This window comes from Triturus cristatus, chromosome 10, assembly GCF_964204655.1.
Source record: "Triturus cristatus chromosome 10, aTriCri1.1, whole genome shotgun sequence".
NCBI lineage: Eukaryota > Metazoa > Chordata > Amphibia > Caudata > Salamandridae > Triturus > Triturus cristatus.
The window spans coordinates 242,284,862-242,308,383 of NC_140593.1; the positions used below are offsets into that span (position 1 = coordinate 242,284,862).

The 23,522-nt window shown below is 43.0% G+C and overlaps 1 protein-coding gene across 4 annotated transcripts in view; it reads right to left on the reverse strand.

The window, feature by feature from the left end:
• The window catches only part of ICA1 (islet cell autoantigen 1), a 369,010-nt gene extending 346,714 nt beyond the window's left edge, over positions 1-22,296 (reverse strand). The window contains exon 1 of one of the 4 annotated variants that reach the window (XM_085630894.1): positions 22,116-22,296. In XM_085630894.1, the coding sequence (XP_085487020.1) occupies positions 22,116-22,126 (11 nt within the window). In that variant the 5' untranslated portion in view covers positions 22,127-22,296. The remainder of the gene's footprint in view (positions 1-22,115) is intronic. The other 3 variants (XM_085630896.1, XM_085630893.1, XM_085630895.1) reach the window with 3 other exon arrangements.
• Between the last annotated feature and the right edge of the window lie 1,226 nt (positions 22,297-23,522).

Sequence of the window (23,522 nt, forward strand, 5' to 3'; positions counted from 1 at the left end):
CTAGGACATGCTGGACAAACCGTATGTACCTATCACCATGACGATTTGCGTGATATTCATTAAAAGGCGACTATGCATAGAATGAATCCACATGGAATGTATTTACACCGCTAGTGAAGCTCTGACGTGTCGGACACCCTACCGTGCCTAATCCCGGAGTTCCCGCCGGTGGGTACTCTCCAAGTAGACACCCTTGTAGTTTATTTATACAAACATGGGTAGCTATTGACGGGCACATTTAATATACACACACACCAAGCCATTCAAAGGGGATTCGAAAAAAATTTGACCAAACTATGGAAGAAACCCCCCTCACGGTTAATAAAAAACACATCCACCGCCGGATGTGTAATGCTTTTTATTTTACTCTCTGGAAAGGAGACAAACCTCACTTGAGAGTCACAGCGTGCTCCTGGCTAAGCCCAATGCTGTGTTACACCCACCAGTGCCTGCCGATTGCCTCACACCTCTGTGTTGTATTCCACCAGCTAGTGCGTATGCTATGACACTCTCTAGCCCATGTGCACTGTAACACCACCCCGTGAATATGTCATGCCACACTTCCCTTCGCACAGGTTATATTGCCCCATCTAACGTGCCTTCCTTGATGTGTAGGTTATAACGCACAGCGCTATGCCATACATATTACAATCTGGGATCCATATCTTTGTCACAGTGCATATGCAACGTTACACTCCCCAGCACATATTTTATATTACAACTTTAGAGACTAGTTATGTTACACAACACTGCCCTGTGCATATTACACTCCAAGGCGCATATCGCATAGCACGTGCTAGTGCTATCTCGCGCTCTCCAATGAATCTGTAATTGCGCACAATGTATTGCATATTATATTTCACGCCCCGGTTCATCTTATATCACACTTTTTGGTGCATAGTTTACACCATATACTACATTAGTTTTCATTTTCAATCGTGCTCTCAGGACTATGTTCTATATAACACTGCGTCCACCTACCCTTTTCAAGGGCATTACATTTTGCGATGGGGGTGGAGGGTCAGGGGGTGTTTCTGCCAAGTGAGTCCGGAGTCACAGTCACAAACGTCCTCTTCTTCCTGAATAAAAGTGAGATTATGCTGCATACTTGTTCATATTTAAAGTAGTTCGCACAGACACACATTTTTAAAACAAAGTTCCCAATACCCACCTTCTCTGAACAGTTAGCTTGCTGCCCCATCCACCTCCTGACTATCCTGTTGTCTGAATCCATGGACTATCCTCCTCCCTCCTGCCATGCATGGTCTGATGTGCTGCCACTACCTTCCATTTAGCATGATGTACCAGTCCACTCCTCCTGCCCTCCATTACCCAATTCTATGGCCCATCATTAACCTCCTGCTTAGCCTCTGTGCTTAGCTTGCTGCCCCTATTCTCCTTCCCCCTGCCCTCCGATGTCTTTGTGCATGCCCCTGCTCCATCCTTTTTGCCCACTATGTTCCATGGACCTGCCACTCCTATCTACTCTGTGTTCTGTTGAGCTGCCACTCCCCTCCCACCTGCCTAGCATTGTCAGATGACTGTAACCTGTCCCTGCCACCTCCACCCTGCCTGTCCACATGCCATGCCCCTATCCCCTTCCTCCTGTCCTCCATGGTCCATTTTACTGCCACACCCTTCTGCTCTCCCCGATCTGTTGTGCTGCAACTGCTCCTACTGCCTGCCACGCGCAGTCTGTTGTGAGGCCCCTTCCCCTGAACTCTCTTGTCTGTGCCCAGGTCCTGACCCTCCCTTCTATCCTCCATGGTCCTTTGTGCATGCCCCTGCACCCTCCTTCTTGCCCATCATAGCCATTGTGCTGCCACTAACCCTCCCGCTTTCCATGCATGGTCTTCTGTGCTGCCATGGCCCCTCCCACCTTCCCTGTGTGGTCAGCTAGCTGCCCCCGACCCCCTCCCACCTTCCCTCCATGGTCTGTGTATGCCACCATAGTCTCATTGTTGCTCTCCATGGTGTGTCTTGTTTCTTGTGCCCATCCTGCCTGACCTCCATGGTCATCTTGCAGCTCCTGCCCTGCCACCTTGCCCCCAGCCCTCTTTTTCCATGTGCAGACCCCCTATTCCCTCCCTCCTGGCTTGTCTGTTCCATTGTAATGCCCCTGATCCGTCCCTCCTGCCCTTTATTGTCTGTTATGCTGCACCTTTCTCTCCTGTCTGTCCATTATGGTCAGCTAGCTACCATTGCCCCTTTCCCATCTGTTCTCTGTTGTCCATGTGCATGGTCCTGTCCCCTCCCTATTGCTTACTATGGATTGTTGTGCTGCACTCCCGTCCCGCATGCGCTGTGTGGTGTATTGTGCTGCTGCAAACCCTGATGCCTGCCCTGTAGGGTCAGTTTGGTGCACCTCTCCATGTCCCTCCTGTCCCCTGTTATCCGAGTCCATGTCCCTACCCCAATTCCTCCTGCCTACCATGATTCAATGTACCATACTTGCGAACATTTTGAACTTGGTAAGAGGGAGATTTTGAAAAAAAAACTGGGGAATTGATTTTCCCCTTTGAGTTACATTGAAAAAGAGGAGATTGTAGACAGGAGACAGATCAAATAAAGCCCATTTGAGCTTAAAAACATTGGACGTTTCCTGGCTGAAACGGGTCTGTTGGCATGCATGGTTGTACTACCACTGCCTCTTCCTTCTGCCCACAATGGTCTATTATATTGCCACAGCCTCTCTTGCCAGTCCTGTATTGTTGGTTTGTTGCCCCTGCCCCCCTTTCCACTGCCCTCCATAGTCTGTTGTGCTGCCACTGCCCTTCCTGCCTGCCCAGTGTGGTCAAATTGTTGCCTCTGCACTCTCCTACCTGCCTTCAATTTTCAGAGTCCGTGCCCCTGGCCTCTGCCTCTCAACAGTATCCCAATGAACAACTAGATTGCTAACATTCTATATTCATTACAAAAGTGTGGAACGCCTGACGTCATCTTGATGTAATCAAAACTGTAATACCTAGAGTATTTCCTTTAGAAATTACATATATGAGAGGGTCTTATTTGCATCAAAATTATGGTTAGTGCTCTAAAAAAACTAAAATGAGGACATATTTTCTGAGTTTTCAAATAGCGACAAAGAACTCTTAAATTATTTGTAATCTTTATGTTTTTTTATCCAGTTGACCACTTGAATAAATGTTGCACCTTGGCGAGAGGATGTGGTGTTACTTCCAGAGCTGCAGACTTTGCAACTGGGGAACCAGGTTGGAGTTTCTGCTTCAGCTCAACATTCTGTGATTGTGGTCAAATCACTTAATCTCCCCATGTCTACAACCAAAATGAATTTGATCTTGTGTGATGTAACCAATGCTCATGTAAAGCATTCCAATACCTGACAAGTCTGCACTATATAAAACTGCAAATACACAAAAAATGTGTTTTGCACACTTCTGTCATTGGGCTACATATGGGCTACATCTGGGTGATATGTGTGCTGCATTTAGGCTCTTTTGTGTCTGGTTGCCATCTTGGGAGATTTACTTGTTATGAAGTTTCCCAATTTCCTCATTTACTGCAGTCTCCTCAGTGGGAAATGCTTTCAGTTTTTTACTTTGATTCCATCAAGAAGGTATTCAGATATGTCACACATTTGCTATAAATTCTGAATGTTAGCACTCTAGTTGCTCAGTAGATCACTGTAGTAAAGCTACTGCTCACCAGGGAAGTCTTCTGCTGGTATTCAAAGTGCATGGTTCAGTCTGCATGTCAGATTTTGTTTATGAAATAGAAGAGGATTTGAGAAGTCACTCAAAACGTGCCCTAATTTTTCTTTCTTCAGCACTAATCATAATTTCTATGGCAAAATGAACCCCCTCATTGTGTTCCTTTTTAAATTAAATGTTTTAAGTGTTACCAGTTTATTCCAATCAAGATGGCTTCAGGTGTGCCATACTTTTGTCATAAGTAAGACAGTAAGCGCTCTAGTTGTTCTTAAGAACACTCTGGGACATTCTGTCATTAGGCTATACTTGGGCTACATCTGGGTGATATTTGGGCTACATTTGGGCTCTTTTGTCTCTGGTGGCCATCTTGGGAGATTTATTTGTTATGAAGTTTCCTAATTTCCTCGTTTACTGCAGTCTCCTCAGTTGGAATACTTTCAGGTTTTTTATTTTGGTTCCATCAAGAAGGCATTCAGATGTGTCACACATTTGCCATAAATTCTGAATGTTAGCACTCTAGTTGCTCATTAGATCACTGTAATAAAACTACTGCTCACCAGAGAAGTCTGCTGCTGGTATTCAAAGTGCATGTTTCAGTCTGCATGTCAGATTTTGTTTATGAAATAGAAGAGGATTTGAGAAGTCAAAATGTGCCCTAATTTTTCTTTCTGTAGAACTAGTCATACTTTCTATGGCAAAATGAATCTCCTCATTTTGTTCCTTTGTAAATTAAATGTTTTAAGTGTTACCACTTTATTCCAATCAAGATGGCTTCAGGTGTGCCATACGTTTGTTATAAGTAGGACTGTTAGCGCTCTAGTTGTTCTTTAGAACACTCTGGGAAGCTGCAGTAGAACACAAAGGAATCAACTGACAGTCTCTGCCCTTGTTGGATGTACATGTTTTACTGAGAATGTCAGACTTCATTCTCACATGACTGAGAAAGAGAATGTGAATGTACAGAAAATATGCTCTCAATTAGCTTATAGATCACCTTCCAAACCTCTGTGGGAAAAGCGTGAGAAAATAGTTCTCTCAAACAGGATTCATAATATCACAGCAGAAGGCTTTTTCACATGGTAAAATCACCTTAGAACACACCACAATTCCTTAAATGAGTATGGTACCATCAACAAATGATTTATAATGTGACTAAAGTCTTAAAACCTTCTATTAACTGCAATGCTTTTTAATGAGGTGCTATCATGTTATTGGTCCCAAGATGGCTGCCAACACTTCTTGGATGAAGTGCTGACAGCCAATCTGATCTCACGATGAGGTGTGGTTAGGCTCCGCCCAGATATATATGTGATTTTACTTTTGATCTTCTCAGGAACTACTGAACAGATTGACACCATATATGCAAAAGGCACATGCCTGACCTGAGGACTACCTCTTTGCCAAATTTCAAGTAATTCTGTTCAGCCGTTCGGGCTGTACCTTCGACTAAAGGTCCTATGGGAAAATGCATGGGGAAAACGCGTTTTGGGACCCCCCTTTTTTCTCAGCCCCCGCTTGACGAATCACCCCGAGACTTTCAGGGTAGGAGCGGAGCGCCCCATTAGGTTTGAAAATTTCACGAAGATAAGTCAACCGGCGCCAAAGTTATTCCAAATAGAATGTTGCGGATTTCCTATGGAAACACGATCCTAACTATAACTATCTACTGGCGACCGCCAGTAGATTATATATATATATATATATATAAAATAAATCAATTAATGTCTAACACTGTCCAAATCCAAAAACATTCTTTAATATTTCTGAAACTAAAGTCAAAACAATCCAATATGGCAGATTTTTTTAAACAAAAACCTGTAAAGTGAAAGTGATATTTTTTACTGGGGGGACATACATCATCAGCATCAGAATTTAGAGTAACCGTTATCCCTTTCCATTCTTTTGAGGGAATGACCTTTCGAGTACAGACTATTGAACAGCGAGGGGTATCCACGATTCACAGTCACTGACCAGTGAATCCCTGAAATAAAACCAGTGCAGCCAAGGAGGTTTTACTATTGAACTTGTTAGTGCCCTGTGCTGCTCCTAGAAGCAGATACATGAGCTATGGATTGTGGGAGCACTGGTGCAGCGGGGTAGATATACCGCAGAGTCTGTAAAACAATGTTGTAGAACTCACCGTGACTTCTGCTACCGGGTTTTACTTGCATGTAATGCGGAGAAAACAGAGGCAACCAACTCTGTTCCCTTCTTTTGGTCACACTTCAAAAAAGCTAAACATGCTCAAGTCTGGTTCTGCAATCGATATGGGGGGGGGGGGGGTCTTAACCCAACTGATTTTGCACAAAAACATGCACCTTTTTAAGGGTGCAAAACAAAAAAACAGCATACTCATCTTCTGATGTTAAATGCCGCTGAACATAAACTAAAAGCAACAGGGTGGTGACCTTGGATCGTATTTTGTTGATTACTTTGGTTATTACGTGGTTAGAAAACAGGATAACAAAATATAATCATGCTTCGAAAAAGGCACTGCACCAGTGTTAAAACAAATATTTTAGAGACAGCCCAGCCGGAGATTTAAATGTTATTTACAGAGTTTCACTGGCACAAAGGCCTATTCTTTTGCAGCCACACAAAGCACGTCCCTGAAAAATCGGCAAGACAGGTCAAGGGGATTGGATTCTTTTGGGGAAATTCTGTAGGCACCCTAGACGTTTAAATCGCATGAGGCAGGAAAACTCTAGAGAACACACTATGTACACAGTGATTAGAGCCAAGAGTCAACAAGTATTGGCAAAACGAATAAGCATGACCTAGGAATGCTTGCCATAATGGATTTATTTATCACACGTTATAAGCAAAAACAGAGGCAAAAAAAGATAAAACGACGCGGGTGCGCCTGTGTAATCAAGAAACATTATGCACTCGCAGTGAAAGGAGGTCAACTGATAAAGTAGGCTGACTGTAGTAATGTAGTATAGTGCATACCATTGTATAGAATGTAACTGTAGAACATAGAGTTTTCTTATATTCCGTATTCTATTAGAGCTAGAAAATGTTAGAGATCAGATGAGGTGTGGCAGAGGACGTGTTCACAGCTTTACCTGACTGCTGGCAGAGGTTACCAATAAACAACTATTTCACCTCAAGAGTACTACAGAGTGTTTACTACAGAATATGGCGACAAGCTGGGGGTAACCTCTAACGAATCCACGTTTATTTCTACAACCTGGAAAATTGGAGGTTATATTACGTAACATCCAGCATCTGGGAAAAAGCAGGAACCCTTAAACAGCAACCAACTACGTATCCTGTAAGCAGGAAGAGGATTTTACCAAAAGAAAGACATTTTAGTATTTGCTTGCCTGTTTCTGCAACGGTTACCAGTCTAAGCTAGGAGTTGCTTTGATTTAAAGACTAGCGTGCTGGAGATTCGAGCGGCATTGTCCGTGAGCTCTTTCTGATGACGTTCTCTCCGTAGGCTGAGACAAGTGTGCGCGCTGATGTCATCACGAAGGTCGTAACCCTATGCGGCGCCATCTTGGATTTTCAGTTACCAAGGTAGAACAGCAATTCGGGTCCTCGTAGCTCAAAGGTGAATTTCCTGATCGGATCTTCACTTAATTAAGTTACCGGATCATTCTTTTCAGGTGAATAAAAAAAAAAGTAAGTACATTTTCCACAATTTTGTTTTTTTGTCATTTTTCACTGCAACAATGTCTACTGAAGCCAATACTCGAGGCGAAGCACCCCCACGAGGTGACTGTTTTGCACCTCAACACTCCAAAAGAATTCTTGCCATCACCTGGAGAGCCCATCATTCAATGGAATGAACGGAAAGAGTATTTTTTTAAATTACATAGCTAATCTTGTGGACTGCAGTGGATCATATACTCCTGAGAAGAAAAAGAGAATTTTGATGTACGTCTTGGTCCTGAAGGACTTCGCATATATGGTCAATTACAAAAACATGATAGGTCTGGTGATATTGATGCATTTAAAGCAGCATTATTAGACTTAGATGAACATTTCTCTCCTGCAGTTTGTGTGGGCATAATGCATCATGCTTTCTTTCAGAGAAAGCAAGAGAAACATGAGTCCATCGAAGACTACGTGTCAGCTTTAAGGAAGTTATCCATAACTTGCAAGTTCGGTACTTTACATGAGGAGCTAATCAGAGACCAAATAGTTATGTATGCTAACAACAAAGACATCCAGGATAGATTATAGGTGGAAGGGGGAGTCCAGCCTTAAGGACATTATTGCAATTGTACAAAACAGCTGAGTTGACAGAGCGCTTTGCTAAAGCTACTTTGTCTACAGAAAAAAACATGCCTAATGCAAATTATATGTTGCCAAGGAAGGACCATCCGTATTTGGGTGGAAAGACCAATGTAAATTTAATATAATTTTGGACCCTAATAGTCCAGAACAAGTTTTGGTAGCTTGTAACGCTGAAGACACCAAGAAATGAGTATTAGACGAATTTCCCAATGTTTTAGTGGTAAAATTGGTAAATTGAAAGGTTTTTTGCATTTCATCAGGTTGAAAAGTAATGCTGTTCCCAAAATTCATAAAGCACGGAATATTCCACTCATTGTCAGAGATGAAGTAAAACTCGAATTACACAAATTAATTAAAGCTCATATAATAGAACCTGTAGAATCCTCTGAATGGATCTCTCCGTTGGTCGTCGCCAGGCGCTCCAACGGCAAGGTCAGTTTATGTGTTGATTTAAGAGGATTGAACAACAACATTATAGTGGATCAGTTTCCGTTGCCTCGCATTGATGAAATGCGGTCTTTGACAAGAGAAGCCAAGTGGTTTTCTACACTTGATTTATCGTCAGCATATCATCAAATAATGCTTGATCCTGAGTGCAAACAGTTAACTGCTTTCTGTACGGATATATGATTAAACAACTACTCCCTTAACAACGAATTCCTTAACCACCAAGGCTAAACAATGAGCAATGCCAAGCCACTACATTTTTTACAACGAGTACCTAAACCACGAAAAAATATATACATTTTGCTCATTACCCATTTGCACCACTATGTTCTTTAAAATAGCATGTTTTGGACATAAAAAAGAAATGTAATAATAGATGAATTTTTAAATAAACAAGTTTTGAGTGAATAATACTTAAATCGTTAAGGCTCATCTGCCCATCACATAAACCACCAGCACGCACTGGCTGAGGCCAGAGCATTCCCTTTGACGATATGCCCCGATGTGCTGCCAATCTGGAAGGATAAAAGCAGGCTGCAGCCCCACGCTCTTCAGAGCCCGTCAGCCTGGTGGCTGCAGTGCCGATTAAGTCATGCCAGGGGGGAGAAGCATGTCAGGGGGAGCGGAGGGGAGAGATGAACGGGTGCCTTGTACCCAGTCACCACACATCATCCTCACATCCCACCGTGGCAGATGCGTGCCACGCATTGTAACCACCTTAGCAGGCGTTTTTTACCGGCCCTGGTCCCCTGCAGAGTAAGTTATGCCAGGGGGCGAGGAGCATGTCAGGTCAGGGGGGCGATGCTAGAGACACCCTGTACTCAGTCAGCACACGTCTCCGCAATCAAACCACCTAAGCAGGCATGTGCCACCGGCAGGATGAAAGCACACTGCAGCCCCACAATCGTCAGACCCCAGAGAGTGGTGTTCTGTATACATAGATTAGGAAACGCTATGGATAATTTAGCTGTAGAACTGTATTTTGCCATGGGATTTGTATTTATGCTGTATGATGGATTTTCAAATTACAATTATTGTTTTATAGATGGATTATCTTAATTGTGTATTTTATCGCTTTTTAACTTTGTGCTTTTATGATTCATTGTATGAATCGAATAAAGATTTTGAACCGAACCGTATACATAGCACGCGGATGGTCAGTCAGGTTAAAACTGTTCTCGCTAACTTTACAAAGGTCCACTGAAAACTTCAAAAAGTTGCAGAGTTGCAAAGTTTTAGGTCTTCTCATATTTTCCCAAAAAATTCTACATATGTTTGCCAAGTACCATGTGAGTCAAGTCAGAGGGGGTGAGGAGGTGGTTTTCGTGGTTTATGAAAGTCGTTGTTAAGGAGGTCGTGGTTAATTGATTGGTCGTTGTTCGAGATACGTGGTTCAGGTAATTCGTTATTCAAACTTCGTTGTTAAGGATGTTTCCCTTCTGTACACCATTCGGATGCTATCAATTCCGTCGTATGCCATTTGGATTGGCATCGGCGGCAGCAGTTTTTCAACGACTCATGACAGTTGTTTGGAGATATCTGTGATGTAATATTTTTCCAAGATGATATCCTTATCATGGGAAAAACAAAGAAACATCACAATGACACTTTACGAATGGTTCTGCGGGTACTTGATAAGAAGGGTTTAACTGGTGAAATCAGCAAATGTAAATTTGCTGAGTCCAAAGTTACTTATTTAGGTCATGATGGTATTAAACCTAAAGGAAAAAATTGATTGAGGCTATTCTCAAAGCTCCACCACCTCAGAATAAAGATGAACTTTGTTCCTCTCTGGGCCTTGCGGAGTATTACTCCAAATTTGTAGACAAGTTTTCTGAAAAAAAACACATGAAATGCGTGCTTTACTTAAGAATAAGTTTGTTTGGTCTAACCTAGGTCAAATGTCTTTTCTTGAAATCAAATCTGCCATTGCAAAATCACCTACCTTAAAAGGATTCGATCCTTCCGCCAAAACTTTCATTACCACCGATGCAAGTGGAAAAGGTTTAGGTGCGGTACTTACTCAAGCTAATGTTAATGGTGGTGAAAATGGGATTGCTTTTGCCTCCAGATCACTATCCCCCACTGAAGAAAAATATGCAGTTATAGAAAGGGAAACTCTGGCATGTGTATGGGCTCTTGAGCACTTTCTGAAGTTTGTTTGGGGAAGGGAGTTTGTGGTAAGAACAGATCACAAACCTTTGACGAAGGTACTTACCACTGAAGGTTTGTCAAGGGCATCAGCTAGGATCGCTAGATTAACTATGAGGCTACAAGATTTCTTGTATAAAGTGCAGTATGTACCAGGGAAAATGAACATTACTGCAGATTTTTTTAGCAGAACGTCTTTGCCTTTAACCAAAATTTACACAAATCCCTGGAATGATGCATGTGTTGCTGGAATTTTTGTCAGTGAGAACTGTAAAGGGTTGCAAGAAAAAGAATGGACAGATGCACAATCCAATGACAACATTTTACAAATAGTAAAACATTAAAGATTGAGAATGGTTGGATGGATTGTGTAAAAAAAATGAACTTCTAGGTGAGCTGAAAGCGTTTTGGGAAGTACGAAATGAATTAGGTATTGAAGGGATGATTTTAGTTAGAGGAGAAGGACATTCAGGCATTTCTCGAACGAAACGCAATATTAAATCTTTATATTGGTGGCCCAAAATTGATATTGAAACGGAGAGCTTTGTCAGATCATGTGTTGATTGTGAAATAACAGATAAATCGCAAAAAACTTTAAACCCTCCTTTAAGTTCTCTTGCTTGTCTTAACTTACCGTGGGAGGATGTTGCATTGGATATTATGGGCCCTGTTTCTTGGAATGATGGTTCTCAAAAATTAATTATTGTTTTAATGGATATGTTTTCTAAGTGGTTGGAATTGAAGGTAGTAGCAAAAGTTGACACACGCTCTGTAATCAAATTTCTTTAGAGCATTTTTGTTAGAGAAGGTTCCAATAATTGTTTATGCACGTAACTGTCAACTTAACATGTGATCAAGCCATTAGATTGGCGAAATGCGTAACGTTTGGAGGATTAAAAACTCTCTGCTCTAAGCTTATGGACTTTTGAGTGTGCGCGCTTATTTTGGATTGTTTGGAATATTATATATTTTTATTTTTTTTTACCGACTGGTGCTCGCCAGTAGGTAGTTATAGTTAGGACCTATTTTCCATAGGAAATCCACAACATTCTATTTGGAATAACTTTGGCGCCCATTGACGAATCTTGGCGAAATTTTCAAAACTTTTGGCCAGCTCTGGTCGGCTCCTATCCTGAAAGTCTCGGGATGATTCGTGTAGTGGGGGCTGAGAAAAAAGGGGGGTCCCAAAACGTGTTTTCCCCATAGGACCTTTAGCCGCAGCTACAGCCCGAACTGCTGAAAGGAATTACACCAAATTTGGCAGAAAGGTAGACCTTGGTTCAGAGTTGGGCATTTTTCTTAAATGGTGTAAATCCGTTCGGTAGTTCCTGAGAAAATCAAAATCACTTATATCTGGGCGGAGCCTAACCACACATCTCATCCTGAGATCTGATTGGCTGTTAGTACTTCATCCAAGAAGTGTTGGCAGCCATCTTGGGACCAATATACATTATAGCACCTCATTAAAAAGCATTGCAGTTAATAGAAGGTTTTAAGACTTTAGTTACATTATAAATCATTTGTTGATGGTACCATATACTCATTTTAGGAATTGTGGTGTGTTCTAAGGTGATTTTACCATGTTAAAAAACCTTCTGCTGTGATATCATGAATCATGTTTGAGAAAAAACTATTTTCTCATGCTTTTCCCAGAGGTTTGGAAGGTGATCTATAAGCTAAACTGAGAGCATATTTTCTGTAAATTCACATTATCTTTCTCAGTCATGTGAGAATGAAGTCTGACATTCTCAGTAAAACATGAACATCCAACAAGGGCAGAGACTGTCAGTTGATTCCTTTGTGTTCTACTGCAGCTTCTCAGAGTGTTCTTAAGAACAACTAGAGTGCTTACTGTCTAACTTATGACAAAAGTATGGCACACCTGAAGCCATCTTGATTGGAATAAACTGGTAACACTTAAAACATTTAATTTAAAAAGGAACACAATGAGGGGGTTCATTTTGCCATAGAAATCATGATTAGTGCTGAAGAAAGAAAAATTAGGGCACATTTTGAGTGACTTCTCAAATCCTCTTCTATTTCATTAAAAAATTCTGACATGCAGACTGAAACATGCACTTGTAATACCAGCAGCAGACTTCCGTGGTGAGCACTAGCTTTACTACAGTGATCTAATGAGCAACTAGAGTGCTAGCATTCAGAATTTATGGCAAATGTGCGACATATCTGAATACCTTCTTGAAGGAATCAAAGTAAAAAACTGAAAGTATTTCCTACTGAGGAGACTGCAGTAAATGAGGAAATTAGGAAACTTCATAACAAATAAATTTCCCAAGATGGCCACCAGAGACAAAAGAGCCCAAATGCAGCACAAATATCACCCAGATGTAGCCCAGTGACAGAAGTGTGCAAAACACTTATTTTTTTGTGTTTTTTGCAGTTTTAAATAGTGCAGACTTGTCAGGTATTGGAGTGCTTTACATGAGCATTGGTTACATCACACAAGATCAAGTTCATTTTGGTTGTAGACATGGGGAGATTAAGTGATTTGACCAGAATCACAGAATGTTGAGCTGAAGCAGAAACTCCAACCTGGTTCCCCAGTTGCAAAGTCTGCAGCTCTTCCCCAGTTGCAAAGTCTGCAGCTCTGGAAGTAACACCACATCCTCTCCCCTAAGTGCAACATTTAATCAAGTGGTCAACTGGATAAAAAAACCTAAAGATTACAAATAATTTAAAAGTGCTTTGTCGCTATTTGAAAACTCAGAAAATATGTCCTCATTTTGGTTTTTTAGAGCACGAACCATAATTTTGATGCAAATAAGACCCTCTCATATATGTAATTTCTAAAGGAAATGCTCTAGGTATTACGGTTTTGATTACATCAAGATGACGTCAGGCGTTCCACACTTTTGCAATAAATATTGAACGTTAGCAATCTAGTTGTTCATTAGGATACTGTTGAGAGGCAGAGGCCAGGGGCACGGACTCTGAAAATTGAAGGCAGGTAGGAGGGGGCAGAGGCAACAATTTGACCACACTGGGCAGGAAGGTAGGGCAGTGGCAGCACAACAGACGATGGAGGGCAGTGGAAAGGGGGGCAGGGGCAACAAACCAACAATACAGGACTGGCAAGAGAGGTTGTGGCAATATAATAGACCATTGTGGGCAGAAGGAAGAGGCAGTGGTAGTACAACCATACATGCCAACAGACCCGATTCAGCCAGGAAACGTACAATGTTTTTAAGCTCAAAGGGGCTTGATGTAATCTGTCTCCTGTCTACAATCTCATCTTTATCAATGCAACTCAAAAGGGAAAACCAACACCCCAGTTTTTTTTCAAAATCTCCCTCTTACCAAGTTCAAAATGTTCGCAAGTATGGTACATTGGATCATGGAAGGCAGGAGGAATTGGGGTAGGGACATGGACTCGGATAACAGAGGACAGGAGGGACATGGAGAAGTGCACCAAACTGACCCTACAGGGCAGGCATCAGGGTTTGCAGCAGCACAATACACCACATAGGGCATGCGGGACGGGAGTGCAGCACAACAATCCATAGAAAGCAAGAGGGAGGGGACAGGACCATGCACATGCACATGGACAACAGAGAACAGAGGGGAAAGAGGCAATGGTAGCTAGCTGACCATAATGGACAGACAGGAGAGAAAGCTGCATTATAACAGACCATAAAGGGCAGGAGGGACGGATCAGGGGCATTACAATGGAACAGACAAGCCAGGAGGGAGGGAATAGGGGTCTGCTCATGGAAACAGAGGGCTGGGGGCAAGGGGCAGGGCAGGAGCAGCAAGATGACCATGGAGGTCAGGCAGGATGGGCACTAGAAACAAGACACACCATGGAGAGCAACAGTGAGACTATGATGGCATACACACAGACCATGGAGTGAAGGTGGGAGGGGGTCACGGGCAGCTAGCTGACCACACAGGGAAGGTGGGATGGGCCGTGGCAGCACAGGAGACCATGCATGGCAAGCAGGAGGGTTAGTGGCAGCACAATGGCTATGATGGGCAAGAAGGAGGGTGCAGGGGCATGCACAAAGGACCATGGAGGATAGAAGGGAGGGTCAGGACCTGGGCACAGACAAGAGAGTTCAGGGGAAGGGGCCTGACAACAGACCACGCGGGGCAGGCAGGAGGAGCAGTTGCAGCACAACAGACCAGGGAGGGCAGAAGGGTGTGGCAGTAAAATGTACCATGGAGGACAGGAGGAAGGGGATAGGGGCATGGCATGTGGACAGGCAGGGTAGAGGTGGCAGGGACAGGTTACAGTCATCTGACAATGCTAGGCAGGTGGAAGCTCAACAGAACACTCAGAGTAGATAGGTGTGGCAGTCCATGGAACATGGTGGGCAAAAAGGATGGAGCAGGGGCATGTACAAAGACATCGGCGAGCGGGGGGGGGGGGGGAGGAGAATAGGGGCAGCAAGCTAAGCACAGAGGCTTATCAGGAGGTCAATGATGGGACATAGACTTGGGCAATGGAGGGCAGGAGGAGTGGACTGGTACATCACGCTAAATGGAGGGCAGTGGCAGCACATCAGACCATGCATGCAACTTTATTGTTTTTAAAATGTGTGTCTGTGCGAACTACTTAAAATATAAACAAGTATGCAGCATAATCTCACTTTTATTCAGGAAGAAGAGGACGTTTGTGACTGACTCCGGGCTCACTTGGCAGAAACACCCCCTGACCCTCCACACCCCCATCGCAAAATGTAATGCCCGTGAAAAGGGTAGGTGAACGCAGTGTTATATAGAACATAGTCCTGAGAGCACGATTGAAAATGAACTAGATATAGTGTATGGTATAAACTATGCACCAAAAAGTGAGATATAAGATGAACCGGGGCATGAAATATAATATGCAATACATTGTGCGCAATGACAGATTAATTGGAGAGCGCGAGATAGCACAGGAACTCTTCCAATCGCTCACTCTCACATATACACCAATAGTCACATATACCAGTTTAAAACGTATGTAGTTACTCATAAAGACACTATTGAGACAGTCATTCACTCACTAACACACCCATGCACACACTCATCCACCCATACAGTCCTGCACACATGCGGTCTTCAACACATACAAACAGTGAGTCACTCATTCATGCACCACTGCACTACGTAATACCCCCACCGAACCATACAGACACTCATACTGATACTCAAAAAACCAAACTAATAACCTATATAGACACTCATGTAGCTACTCACCAACCCATGCAGCCACTTATACACAAAGTGAGAGACTGATACAGATATTTACACATTTAAACATTACTCACTAAGCCATGTATTCACTAAGATGCACTTAGTCAGTTATACAATCAATTTTTCAAAAACAAATAATCCATTTAGACACTTATATACCCATTTATTCTTCCATTGACCTGGAGATATACATATATAAAACATTTAATTTTCAGAAAAACACACATTTACTGGATGATGTCATCAGTGATGTCACTGACCATCTCATGAGTGATGTAATATGTGACGTCATCAGCAGTGCATTGCGGGCGCGCGAGTTATAGTTAGTTCAGCTAACTATAACGGGGGAATTTCAATGGTTTTGTATGAGTGAAAAGTCCAGCTAACTAGAACGCCCCTGAAACCTATGGTTTTTTCAGTGAATATATATATATTTTTTTCTCCTTCCATTCTCATTAGGGGGCCTCTCTTCAGATGATGGAGCGTAGTCTTGAGGGGAATTATTGCCGGTTAGTGACATTTCTAAATATTAAACCAAGCCGACTCGGCTCCTAGGAAACCGATTATTACCATCTTCATAAGACAGAAACATAATTTTTTTTAATTCACTGTACAATGTTTTTCACGGATAGGTTTGCCATCTGTCTGCATTTCACAAATGGACTCGTACATTTCAGTAGCAAATGCAAATTATTTGAGGAACATTCTTCTTTATGTTGTCCAACAGTAAGCCTTTACTTGTAGTTGGTGCTGGAGATATCTTTTCACAAATTTGCTTAAATGATTTTTAATAGTGCAACCTGTAATCCTTTCTCTTGTACTAGCAGCAAGTTCGTTTTGGATTGTAAGCAGAGGCTATGGTCATATATGGCTCAGTTTACCAAAAAAAAAAAAAAATAAAAAAAAAAAAAAAAACCTTTACAAAAATCACTATCAATTTTCAACTGGAAAAAAAAAAAAACACAAGACGCACCTAGATGGCAATATGACAGGTGTGTATCGAAGGCTGGAGATGCACAACCCATACATGCGTAAAGAAAAGTATAAATGACCGACGCAACAAACTAGAGGCTATACAGTCTTGATGCGTGTGGATTCAGCAAGACTAAGTGCATGTAATCACAAGTGGTCAGTTCGAATTGCGTCTTGATATAACTGAAGGTAAAATAAATTTAGTGTGCTTAAATTGTGGATCTCAATGCATGCTAAAGGAGCACCCCTGAGACTCCTACAATACAGAATCACCATAATTTAATTACATGACTCTAAAATGGCAAACGCTTTGAGTTATTCATTTTAACTTGGATTACAAAAAAAAGAAAATATTATGATTTACTTTAAACACAATGGGATTTACATGGGGTTTCTGCTCGTAAAAGCTACTCCCAGCTTTTTGGAAGGGGGTATGTGCCCCATTGTCATAAGGTCCAAGAAGGACATTGAAATTTTACTAACAATAGAATGTTCATTTAGAATAACCAGTTCCAATAGGTTGGCTGGTGTATACAGTGGCGTCAGAACTAAGACAATAGTGTACTTTTACAAAACCGATGTGAAGTTCTACTCTGGCGTGGCAAAAGGGTCGTGGTTATTTTATTAAACTTAAATGCTGGTGGCTCTTATTTAAGCTCAATTACATTATCTAGTGTTCATTTAAAATAAAAAAATGGTGTAATGTAGAAAACAAACTATGACATTTCAGGCAACCACTTAGAAGTCGGGAACGTAGTCAGTCAAAGTTATGAACTTGAAGTTCTGGTCTTTGTAATAAAGAGGGACCAAAGTGCAGCAAAGAGACAGACACCATATTGTTGTTTCTGATGATCTTCGCACCACAGGCAAGGAAGACACTAAATCCTCATCCTCTTGGAGCTCTCTACAGAGTTCAAACGAGTCATCCACCCAGTCACCCTGACCCGATAGATAGATTATATATATATATATATATATATATATATATATATACACGCTTTATTGATTTGTCTCCTATCTGACAGACAGGTACAAGCGCATCGTGTGAAATCCTCTCTTAAGAAAGATAGCAGGAAACAGGCAGGTAAATGGTAGTAAGTTTAATCCATAGAAAAGGATCCCATCCATCCAGAAGCTGGGACAAACGATCACTGAACCAGTTTACATATGAACTTTTCACATAGAGTTCTGTGACATCACAGATGACACAGCTAACATTCTTAACCTATCAACCAATAGAAAACTGAGAGATTAAAAGAGTATGTCATGATCTTGACATACTACACATTTTTATGTATGTATGTATACAAGAGTTGTAATGTTAGTACTCGAGGCCAGCTCATGATGTATTTATTATACTTGTGTACTTATTGTTATTTGAATGTGCTGCTTGTGCATGATTCCAAGTCACGGGGGGGGTTCTATTCTGTCACTGGACTTGGAATCAGGCTGTGCAAGGAGGTAGTGGAAGGTCTTCTACCTCCTGCATAGGTGTTTCAATTTACAAATAAACTACTTGGAATTACATGAATCCATAGAGTATTCTTCATTACATACATCTAAGTGAGTTTCTCAAGATAAGCACACATACCAGTGACCCACGATGTTCCTTAAGTCTCCATGTCATCACTGGTCAGCTCAATTCTCTACAAGGATCTCTCAGCGCATCCCTAGGTGGCACGGATATCAAGATTTACAATTATGCAGAGGACATTTAGCTCTACTTGAACACTTCAACCACCTTAAGTACTGCCAGTCCACCACTGAAGCCTAGATATTTACTCCCTATCTGAAGGTGTACCTCCTAAAACCAGAGTCCATCCTGTTAGCCAATAGCAACTAGCAAGGTTATGAGAACTGCTCACTGCACTAATCCTCGGATGATCAACCACCATGAACACAGAATCCCTAGAATTCTACATGGAAAGAGATCTTCAAGACAATTATCACTAAGAGATGCAAATAACTTGGCACCAGATCTTGTTTCTCCACAAAGTCAGGGCAAACCTCTGGGACAATGACTTCAGAACTGTGAGCCAAGGTCTCATCCTGCGATATGTAAACAGGTGGCCATTTCCTGCTAACTGGCAACATAGACATCCACATCAAACCACTGAAATATATCCTCTGTAGAGCTGAAGACTGTACAGCTTGTTCACATCTACACTCAACCAACCAGAGTGGTGCACTTTAGAGGCAAGATTCACCTCCAAGATATGAGGCACTGCATTCAAGGTGGTCATCTACAACATACAGAGTGTCTGACTCTATCCAGGTCGCTACAGGCACTGTCTCCAGTCCTGAACTTTTGATCTACAAAACCACTGACTTAAGGTGTGTTAATTTAATGGAAGCAAAACAATACAACAACACCAAGAATGCATTATATAGATATTGAGTCTTTGGTAGTTCAAGTATATGCAGTCAAATTTCTGGCAGTTGTCTGTACAAACACTCAGGTGAGCCATCCAGTTCACCTGCCACTGTCCACCCAGTTTACTACTGAGCCTGCACAATGAAGTGGAGCTGGGTACGTAAAGATAAGCTTCAGGGGCGGCTACTCCGCTATGGCGGAGGAGCGTCACCCCACTGCTGAAATGCAGCAAACAGAAGAAAAATAAAAATTACAAAACTATTTTGTCATTTTATTTTTCACTTCCAGTCGCGTAGTCCAGGGTGGGGCCATGTGGCAGCAGCAGGTGGGAGGAGGACTGGTAGGCACTGAAAGTGAGCATGTCGGTTTGGCAGGCCATCTCCAAATGGCCAAACCGACACTCGCACTTGGATATATCCAGGCTGTTCCTTGGCAATATCAGTAGTGCTCAGGGGCACAGGCTCTCAGTTCCTGCTGGATAGAGCCGTATTATCGGACCCTGCTTTCCGCATTGCCGGACCTCCAGATTCACTCATTCTCGCGGTTCTACTTGAAACCTGTGAGCCCTTTGAGCTGCCCCGAAGTCGAGTACCTTGCCGACTGAAGTTACTTTTAAATGAGTTGCAGTAATTAGCCTCATCCTGTTCCTGCCGCGGCTTGCATTATATCCAACCCGAGTGGATGCCTTCCCCCTCCTTTGATGCCTTGGCGCCACTTCGCCCCTGTACCCGGACCTCGGTCACAGTGCCATCTTCTCCCCCTTCTCGTTATTCAGGTTAAATTGTACAGGCCTTAATTTTGTTGTCCTGATGATGATCCTAATATTGCGTGTGTAGGATCGAAACGCCGGCGACACTTGTACACACCCTATATGTTCCTAACGATACTATGTTATATACATAAGGGTGTCCTATGCAATGTTTGTTAAATCCATCCTCCACTCTCTGCCAAATTGTAACAAACATTTTTTTGCCTGAACCTTGTTTGTTGTGTATGTTTTCTCTCTATTTAACTGTACGGGACACAGGCTTGTGTCCAACTTTGAGAATTTCCCTTGTAAACTGTTGTTTAATTACTATACCAGTAAAAACTTATGACCACTGTCCGGCTGGACAAGGCTCTAAAAAATAAGCACTGATTGGGTCCTTATTTACTCCCTTTTCTATCTTACTTGTTCCTAGGGACCTTTGTTGTTTATAATTACATGATTCCCATGGTCCCAGGCCGACCTTATATGGGTGCTCTTGTTATCAATTAAATAAAACTCAGTTCCTGCTGGAGCGTGAAACCGGACTGCTCCGCCCAATTCCAGCACTTCTCTCATGCTGGGAGTAAAAGCATGAGAGAAGCGCTGGGATTGCTTGGGGAGTCTGGGAGACTATGCTTATAGTAATTGCAGTGCCAGGAGCAAAAGCGCAGCACTGCGCAGGAGCAGAAGATCGCAGCGGCCAGCAGTGAAAGGAAAGTCTATAGGGGCAGATTTACAAGCCCCTTGCGTCACTTTTGCACCGTCGTTGTGTCACTTTTGTGACGCAGCGGCAGCGTAAACGTTGTGGCCCATTTACAACGTGACGCATCTACGGAGATGCGTCACGTTGTGAAGCCCTGCGCCACATTAAACCTGCGTCAGGTTTAATGTATGCAGGGTGGGCGTTCCGTCGCAGGAAGCCCCGTAAAAGTGACAGTCACTTTTACGTCCATGCTGCGTCAAAACCCTGCGCCTGCTTGAAGCAGGCGTAAGGAGTGACGCAGCATGTGAGGCATAGGGCGCCCCCGAGCATTGCTGGAGTTGCGTCATGCTTGACTTTTCGGCAACAGATGCGTCAGAATTTCTGACGCATCTGTCAGTCCTTGCGCCATGGTGCGCCGTATTGTAAATACGGCGCATCCATGGTGACGCAAGGATTTGGCATGTGGGCGCAGGGAAAGTGATGCATCTCTGCAGATGCGTCACTTTCTTGTAAATCTGCCCTATAGCGTTTACATTTGTATTCTTTTTTCCTGCGCTGCCCCACCACGTCGGATTGGCAGCAGCCGCCGCTAGTAAGAGAAAAAAAAAAAAAAAGAGAGAGAGAAGAGGAGACTGAAGTAACCCGAACTGCACAAGTTTGAATATCAATCTATATCGAGAGATTAATATTGCGACTACCACCGAGTTTTACACCTGTATTTATTCATATAGAAGATTTAGTATATGTTGTGCGCTCCATAATTATAATAACTTAATGCAATTGTGGGGAGCAGCTAATCTTCGATTCAGGCTCTGCAGAAACTTAAGGGTGCGAGGGAAATTCAGAAAGTATTTGATTTGTTTCTTTTTGAGAAAAAGGAGCTAGAGCTCACGGTTTCCGAAACATTGTCCACAGTTGCGTTCATTAGAGTACAAAAGCGAATGTTCTTTCGAGTAGCAACACTTAGGAGGCCTGGAGTAGGATTATGGTGAATGATTTGGAGAAAATATAGAATGTTTATTTATTCAGGATAATGGAGGAACAAATGTACACCTGATAAGGGCTGCCTCTGCTTACTTTTATCATAAACATGCACACTACGTTCAAAATAGTCCAAACAACTTCCAGTTGACAATCATCGGGGCACCGACAAGATACCTGGTTGTGAAATAAAATCCTCCAAAACATCTACCCAGGTAAAAATAATTTCCTTGACCAATGCAGGCTGGGCCAGCTAGAATGTTCAGATCAGTGGAGAAACAGTACAACGTTGAAAATAAAAAACGTACACACAGTGACCAGACTGCTGATGTGTCATTGTTTAAATACAACTACCGCCATCTGACAGGTGCTTACTCCCTTCAGAAACTGTTAAAGCGCACAAGTGATTTGATAATCGAAATAACAAAAATGCTTAAAAACGGTTTTACAGACCAAACCCAGGAAACAGTCACCCAGGTGCTTTAAGAACACGAATAATGTCAGAAGTGCACCTCAGGTGCCAGGGATATTTCCCCCACACCTGTCACCCCGCCGTGTGCCCGCACATCTGCGCCCTCCCCACCCCGCGCCAGACGGAGCAAGAACAGCCGCGCAGGGTACCTAGAGTGCATAATGGACCACGCCGCTCCGTGTCCGGCTCTCGACGCTCCCCGGGGACGACGGGGGTCCCTTCCCACCGTCAGCTGCCGCGGCGCTGCTTCCTGTGCGGAGTCAGCTGTGCTCGCTCCCAGCGCGGAACATTCGCCGCGTCACGCAGGAGACCCCGCCCGCGGGCAGCACCGCACATCCTGCTCGGCTCAGCCCCCGCCCCTATATTACCATACGGCCTGGCTGATCCAACCGCCAGGCCAGAGAGGGAGGGGCGGCTAGGCATCCTTACCTCCATCGGCTGCGGCTCGAATACGCAGCCAGCGTGGTACTGGTACGCTAGCCCCGCATGGGCCGCCACGCTCGTGAGGCTACCCCTGCGTTTCCACCTCACTTGGAAGGCTCCATATGAGGCCGGAACATTCGCTTTGCTTGGGGGAGTCCTCAGGTGTTTACTGCGTCACTGACAACAGCGCGACGTCACAATGCAGGGAACATGAACTAGGCTGAGCACTGGCCTGGGTATTGTACGGCGCGAGCATGCTACGCACACACATACCGCGCTGCAAGGCAGCCATAAGCAAACACTGACGACTCTTTCACGCCCAGGCCGCGCCTGCTCGCTCACCTTAGTAGCGTGCCTCTTTAGGGAGAGAAACATCTGAATACTCTTCCACACCTGCCAACTCCTGTAGTTTAAGAATATAAGGTTGATGAAGGCAAATTTAACCGAAGTTATAGGTGAATGTTGATCCTTTTCTTAAAACTAATTTATTGTACAACAATCAGTAGGATGTGTGCAAATTAATACGGTTGTTCAACTGCAGAGGTTGGGATCTGTATCGCATAAAGTGAGTGCTGTAAGTGCTAATTTAAGGCGTAGTCTCTGCCACTCCTTTGGGCTTACGGGTATCTTAAACGTCTGGGCTGGAGCTGCGGTATTTTACCACTTTGGACATACACAGAACGTAAAGTGGGACCGGTCCTGCAAGTGCCAAGTAGCAGCACTAATTCAAAAATAAAAAAATAGCATCGAAACAAGGACCCTACTGGGCACTCTATTTATGCCCTCAACGTTCAAAGTAAAAAAACACTTATCTTTCTCGACAAGGAGTGAAAGATCTGTCAAGGTAATCTAAATTAGTGACCCAATCAATTTAACTTTATTCGATTCATAGAAAGAAACATAAAAGTTTGCAATTCAATACAGATTTAAAAAGAAAAAAATATTCAAGTCAATTAAAAACAGATTCACTAAAATTCGTATAAAAATTTAAAATGCATCAGTTAAAAACTTCCTTCTGGCAATGACGGACCTCAAAAACTTTGCCACTACTACGCATGTAAACAAATCCGGGAGCAGTTGTAAGAACAGATAGGCCAGTCTACATTGTCTAAAATTTAAAGATTTCATTAAAG